General features: G+C 40.1%; 1 protein-coding gene across 1 annotated transcript in view; it reads left to right on the top strand.

Moving 5' to 3' along the window:
- The first annotated feature begins 241 nt into the window (after window positions 1-241).
- LOC126110224 (uncharacterized) overlaps window positions 242-7,652 on the top strand; it is a 97,650-nt gene continuing 90,239 nt past the window's right edge. The window contains exons 1-2 of the mRNA XM_049914997.1: window positions 242-5,315; window positions 7,310-7,493. Of these exons, the coding sequence (XP_049770954.1) occupies window positions 242-5,315; window positions 7,310-7,493 (5,258 nt within the window). The remainder of the gene's footprint in view (window positions 5,316-7,309; window positions 7,494-7,652) is intronic.

Below are 7,652 nucleotides of genomic sequence, written 5' to 3'. Positions count from 1 at the left end.
AGGTGACTAATATTTTGTTTAATAAGCGTATGTCTCCATACAGTGCAGCATTATTGATCATGTTAGCCATATATAAGTGTGTGCAATAAGCTCTTCTCCAGATGCCACATTGCCAACTCACAATGTGAATATTTTCGTGGGCTATACATAGAGGTAAGTTGGTATGATGTAGGAGGTGGTCATAGTGATGTGACTTAGCTGTATTTAACCCCAAAGGCCAGAGACCCGTGTCTGCGGGTAGATGGCAGCTCTGTCTTTACCTTCATATGTGAGAAATGGGTGTTTACAGCTGCAGCTGGAGCCATCTCAAACACCACGAGAAGAAGAAGTCAGTCGACGGTGCTCCTTAAGATCGAGGTGTTTGCCAAGGAGCACGTTGCCCAGTGAGTACGACCTCTGGTGGTCGATGCCTCGAGGACGGGCTCGAGGCAGAGGCCGCGGCTGCCGTCGTCCATCAGGACCGGGCACCCGCCGGGGCTCTAGCAGGGCCTCTGCGGTTCATGCCAAGCTGTTGGGGCCCACTGTGCACCCACAGCTACCTCCTGTGGCTCCCAAATTTGATGCCCCTCCTCTTCCTCCATCAATCACAGCGGCACAGCTTGTTCCAAATCAGCCACTGGTGCCGCGACTGCCGTCTCCTGCTGAGGAGCGTTCGCAGGACTCTAGACTCTTGACTCCTTCGTGGTCTGCTGTCTTCAAGTACCACTTAGCGGCAGACATTGGTCAGTTAGTGCAGAGTAAGGGGAGGCGTTCTCATTCTGTTGCAGATTCTGAGAAAGCTAAAGTGCGCTTGAGCTTCAACACTGAACTGTTGACCACAAATATTCATAGGTCTTCTACAGGCAATGAATCGAGTGCCTACACATCTGTGCCCCTAAGTCCACAATCCTCTTCTGAGAGCAGTACACAATACTTGGATAACTTTGACTCCCATTCCATGGGAGAACTTGAAAGTAGGAGCTCTAGTACCGATCCTGAAGCAGATGTGCAAAGTCAGACAGTATCTGAAGGTACAGCACAAAGTTCTGGCGCTCCTTGTAGCTGGGTGCCAGATTCCAAAATCCTTGAAAACAGCTTTGTAAACAAATTCAAATTTATTAACTCTGAAAACCAAGAGAAACCTTTTTTCTCAGATCATAATGCTAATTTTTTGTCCCATTTCACAAGTATTTCAACTGCGGAAGTGCTTCAGTCTGACAATGAAAACAGTGGAAGTGCTGATACACTACCTAGTAAACAACAGTGCTTCCATTCTACAGTTCGTTTCACATCGTATAATGATGCCACAGGTGATGGAAACTCAGATTTGTACTGTTCCAAAGAGGCTAGCAGTTCAGAAAATGAGATATCATGCATCGGTCAGAGGCTCAATGTACCGAGGAGTACAGTGTGGGAGTTCGCACCACCATTAGAGTTGCCAACTGTGTGGCCAGTGCCATTTGACAGACCAACCAAACAAAGTGTAGAATTTATTACAAGCACTAGACCTGACAAAGTGTTACTTGATAATCAGTGTTTGGAACAATATGCAAATATAGCAAGTTGCCAACCAGATTTTACATCACCTTCAAGTAATACCAGTAGCATATTTTCTCACTGCAGTGTTTCAAAATGGAGATTCAAGCATCCTCCAAAAAGGTACTTGTCGAAACTAAGGCTTGTAAAGTCAGCAAATGCACCACTGAAGAGAAGCCAGACAGTTGTGTGTTTAATTGCATTGACTGCACTAGAGGAATTTTTTTCAGTTTTTTGCAACAGGTGCCGCCCTCCTGGCCACACACATCCTAGAAACCAGAATAAAATAATTAAGAAAAGGTATCACAAAAAGTACTGGAGTAATCTACATATTTTAAAGAGTAGTAAGCTGTCAAATATTACAGATGAAAATGGAGAAATTACGTGCTCCTCTTGCCATAGGCTACTTTGGAAATGCCACAAAAACAAGGACATGTTCAAAATTAAAGAGATGACCCCAAACCACCATGATGCTCTAGGCTCCAACTGTTCAGTGAATGAAACTGGACAGCTCACAGGAATAGGAGAGTCAGAAACTGAAGATACAGTGTTGAAAACTACAAAGAAAGTACAAAACCAGTTATCACATTCTTCTGACAGGGAATGTTCACACATTCCAAGTACTACTGCCGAAGGTGATGGCCCAAAAACTGTGAAAGATTCTCAACATCTGAATCGTAACTTAGACCCTACTTACAAAGTCAAGTTGCAGAAAGTAACGTTTATAGTGTGTGTGACAGATGAGAGACAGACTGAGACCATTGTTGAGTCGCAGCGTGTCCAAGTGCCATGCCAGACTGGCAGAGAATTCATGGAAATAAGTAACAAGTCAAACCCGTATCCTTACAAAATCTCAGGAATTTTTGGATCAGAAAATGGCATTTCTGCTTGCTTGGAGGACAAAGGTGACCTCAGCAATGAATTCGATTTTGACATAAGCAATTCTGGTGAGCTCACTTTGCCAAGCTATGAAGCACAACTTGTGGTGAGTAAAGATAAAGCTGAAGCTTGGAACCTTGGGGAGAATAGTGTCTTTCTTGCTCTGATGTGCAAACATAGCTCTTGTGCTGAAGGCATCTCACACTGTGACCAAACTGCAGAGATGACAGCTTGTAATCACAAAACTGACTCACCGGTCAACATTCCACAAATTCTTGACGACACAAGAGGGCATTCTAATTCATTCAAGAATGTACGCAAAGCACCATTTGAGGAAATGTCGTCTAACAGAAACGAAACCATAGGGCATAAAAATAGCTACATTCAGACTAAAGAGATGGATGCTCTTACTGGTGAAGCTGACCATCCCGTTGTAATTCACCAACCAAATGGCTGTACAGGAGGGCAGCTTACTTCCATTCAGAATGGGCACAGTGGAAGCAATCATAAATCATCAGAGAAAATATCATCTAACATGAATGAAACTGTAAGTCATAAGAAGAACAACACTCAGACTAAATGGATGACATCGCATCATCATGACTCTTCAGTCGTAATGGCCAAAACAGTTCATAACAGGGGAGAGCACCATAATTCCACCAAGAACACACACAGTGAAGGCACTGATGCACAACTAGAAGAAATTTCATCTGTAGTGACTGAAACGTTGGATCATAATGAGAAATCTGCATTAGGCAGTAGACATAATGAAAATGCCAACCTGAATTCCACTGTGGATGCCTGTGAAGAGACAGAGTGTTTTGTTTGCATTAAAGAGGAGGATAAAGTTTCAGTGGCAGGAGACAACAAGGAAACTGCAGAAGTGGTGAATGCTAACTTGTTGCAGAACACAGATACGTCTTCTAATCACAGTACATGTAGGGAGGAAACTGCTGCTTGTGAAAACACCCATGTACCTTTTGGCAACAGTGTAACAGTTAAGGAGGAGGCCGTAAAGGATGAGGAAGAAGGTTTTGGACCAGACGGAACTTGCTCCTCTTGTTTTATGTGTGCTGAGGAGAAGAAACAGATGCGTCACATGTCAGTGACGATCAATACAGGGACAGTAGTTGTTGCCAAATCATCTTCCATTATTGCTTCCAAAGATAAATTGGTGGTACAAAGTCAGCAGACTGATGAATCCTCTGCTGGTAGTAGCTCTGACACACACAATGACAGAAATAACTCAAATGGGAAAGTAGAGACATTGCTTGTTCAGTCTTCAAACAGCAGTACTAATGATATTGATCTGTCCATGAGTGACAGTGAAGAACTAAACCAAGGTGTTAATTCTAGCAGGAGCCCTAGGGAAACTGCTGAAGAAGCCTCTGAAGGAAATGAGGACAGGTCACTTAGCAGTACAGAGCCTGTAACTGGTCAACAGGTGGAGCCTCTGATGATGGAATTACAGGATTTAGTTAGGCCTCCTGTTTTTGTGTATGGTGGCAACAATGATTGTATTGAGGAACAAGTAACAGAACAACTGAATTTACTGTCATCCAATACCACTGAAACTTTTGATCATGCGGCAAGTGAGCATGAAGTAGACGAAGTTGTAGATCAGCTTTGTAATATCTTTAGCGAAAATTTTGAAGATTCTTGTACATCAGAAATTCCAATTAATGATACAGTGGGTTCTGTGATGCTCATGGAGAAAGGCACTGAATACAGATTGTGCAGCATTCAAGAAGAACTTCCAGAGCTAAATGTACCACATGCAAGTGACAAACAATTTGGAATTACACATGAAGATGGATTCCAACAGAATTGTAATATTTCTTCCAGTAATGAATCTCACAATTGTGTCATTATCAAAGATGAGGTACATAATCTTACTACTGAAAGTACTGAAGATAGTCATAATGCAGAAAATGAAATGAATAATAATACATCTTCTGTGATGCCACATGAACAGAATGCAGAATACAGACTGTGCAATTTCCAGGGGGATTTTTGCAGTACCATTCAACCTGTAATTGAACATGATGATAGATACCAACAGAATTATGACACATCTTCCACTAATGAGAGTCATAGCAAGCTTATTATCAAATATGAGAGCTCTTCTGACCAGGAATATGGAAGCTGGTTTACAGATTCTGAAACAGGTAGTGACAGTGATGAAAGTGTGAAAATAGTAGCTGAAATTAGGTGTTCAGGAGGTACTTCAAATAATCAGCCTGATGGTAGACTGTTGCATGCATCTCCTCTGAGCAGTACTATCAGTGAAGACACTTTTCAGTTTGTAGGTTCTGGGTGTAGCCCAATGTCATCTATGACTGAAATGAAGCATCCTAAAAGTTTTTTTACTAATCGAGTTGATGACAGACCTGTACCTAAATCTGCTCTGATCAATTTTAATACCAAAGACACTTGCAACTCTGTAGATTCAGGTTGCACTCCCACATTAGATAGGATTACAATAAAGCATTCAAAAGTTACTCCAAATAACCAACCTGTTGACAAACAGGTGTCCATGTATCCTCAGTACAGCTTAAATTCTGAAGCAACTTGTGAGTCTTTAGACTCTAAATGCATGTCCACTTTAGCTAGGACACTTGACAACTCTGTAGATTGTAATACTACAAGTGCAGCAGAAACAATTCATAGCTTAGAAACTAAAGCAGGTTCCCCAGAAATGGAACTGACAAGTGATCGTCCTATTCGTGTTTCCATACCACTCTCAAGTATTACAGATCCAGGGCTTCTGGAAAGGCTGGTGTCAGAAAGAAACCGGAGAACAGCAGGTCATACAGGAGCTTCTCTAACACAAACACCTGAGAAAAGAACTTTGAAAAAATCAAGTGAAGTACTGTGTCCACCTCCATTCAAGATCAAAATGAAGGCTGTAAACAGATATGGTAAGCATTACATTTCATACAGCTACAAAGTTGTCATTCTGCATGGCATTCGTACCTTCTATTTGTTTGTAATAAGATTTAAGTTACTGAGCATACTATTTTTGACTGGTAGTTCGCTTCGTATGGTATAAAGGAAAGCAGCAATGCACCACATTGAGTGGATGTTGAGCAGTGGAGAAGCACATAAGAAGTCATAGTGCACATGTGTAGTGTGTGCCTCCCTCTCACTCCCTCTCCATCCCCCCTCCCCCTCCCCCCCCCCCTCTCTCTCTCTCTGATGTACAAATTTCTGCAGACCTTTTCTGAACACCACACATACAGTCTGCACATATACAATCTATAGTGTGTTCCCTGAATAAGGACACAAATTTGATAGCTGGACAATATTACTTATTTCTTATGTGCATTGCTGCTGACCAGTGCTTCATCTGTATAGTAAGTGTTCTTTTTTCTTAATATAATTTTGTATCCTTTGTTTGGGATTTTCCATTAATGTGTAATATATAAATTTAGTGTTGCTAAGCAGCATGTGTAATATGCATGAGTAAATTCATTTGCTTGTTGTGTCATCACCTTATGATTCTGTCTGCTGAAAATATTTTTTTTATTTTTATTGTCTTGCACTGTGTAGTTTTATGTGCATGTAAGAACAGTTAAATATTTTGACTGATTCAACTGTGTGGTTTTGGTGAATCTTTATACTTAATAGGTAACAGTAAAATAATTTTGTTTTCAGATGGTAACTGGCATACCATGCTTTTATGATGCTCATGAACTGAGTAATGCATCTTGCAACAAACAGAGCAGAACAAAAAAAATTGTAAAGCTTAATTTCTTTTGCATGCTTGTTTTGTCTTTGGTGGTGAACCAATTTCTTGAACACACATGTAATAGATTGTAGAATATTGCTCTGTCAACTGTGCCACTGGCTTTGGAAATCCAGAGGAGACCTGAATTAGGCTGACAACACTCCTACTGACTATGAGGCATATTTCAAATATTGCAATGTGAACACGGTTTATTTATTCATGCCATATAGCAGATAATTCTGTGTGTTAATTCGATCATTGGTGCAACAGTGTAGATGTCTCAATTTCAGCGATAATGCTCATGAAAGAAGACAATGTAGGCATATGTGGACAAAAATGAGTGGGAAATTTATAATCAAGTGTTAATGCTTGTAAAATCACAGAAATGTGTCATTGCTGTTTCATTCCTGGCAGTTAAGATGTGTTTTAAGGGGTTCTACACTCTTACTTCTTTACACGTCTTGCACTTCCTGTCTCTCTGTGCTCATCAATATCTACTAAACAAGAATCATAGCTAGACTGAAACTATGTCTGCAAGAGGATGTAAGGTGTAAAAAAACTACTTTACTGATTATACAATTCTGTACCAGATTATGACTTGGACCCACATTTTTGCCTTTGCATCGACAAGCAAACATACAGAACACTTCGTCAGTGACTGTGTGACACTTCACATAAGCATGTATCATCACTTTTAATTAAACCAAGTTCCCATGGTGCATGAGAGACAGATGTGCTATGATATGTTGCATTATTTCAGAGTAAAATGTGGCGGAAAGGAAGTGGCCTCAGTCTGTGTACCAAACAAGTGTTGGTATTTTGTGAAGAAGGTGTAGTGTTTGAATTAAACCCATATTAATGTAATACCTGTTCCAGTCAAGTGCAGTGGAACATTATTGATAATAGTATTATAGATTTTATTGTCTATAATCATTAGCTTATTTTCTTCATCACACAAATTAAATAGTTAGTTTGGTTCCCTTAGTCATTCTACAGTTTCATTTTTATTTTCACAATAAGGTAATTATTTTAAAAAGATAATGACAGTAGTCCAAACATAGTAAATATGATGAAATTATCAAAGAGCATTCTGTAATGACTGCAATGGTATTTTCCTTCTTCAATCTTGTTGAATCATATGGGTTGCCAAAAGTTATTTGATAATATTTTTTAAATAAATTTCAGAGATCGTAATGAATGGTAGAGGAAAAAGAACATTTGAAAAAGTCTCCCAAACAAAGGAAGTTGATGATCTGTCACTAGTGGCAGATCTGCCTTCACACAAAGGGTCAGAGAAGAAGCATGAAAATGGTGATACAGGAGTCAGAGATGTAATAGAATCATCAAGCAGTGCCACTACTAAAAACAGGTAAGTGCAGCACTGTCACCAGGAAGGTACAGTTTCGTATGTTGCCTTGGTTCATGGATGAACATAGACAGCACTTCCCATATTTGTTGTTCTCCCTTAACCACTGGAATTCTTGGGATAAAAGTACGTTTGATTCAAGAATTATTCATTTGTGTTGTT

The sequence above is a fragment of the Schistocerca cancellata genome, chromosome 1 (genome assembly GCF_023864275.1).
Source record: "Schistocerca cancellata isolate TAMUIC-IGC-003103 chromosome 1, iqSchCanc2.1, whole genome shotgun sequence".
NCBI classification, from domain to species: Eukaryota; Metazoa; Arthropoda; class Insecta; order Orthoptera; family Acrididae; genus Schistocerca; species Schistocerca cancellata.
Note: the sequence above shows the minus strand (reverse complement) of the source record. Positions and strands in the feature narration are given on the sequence as shown.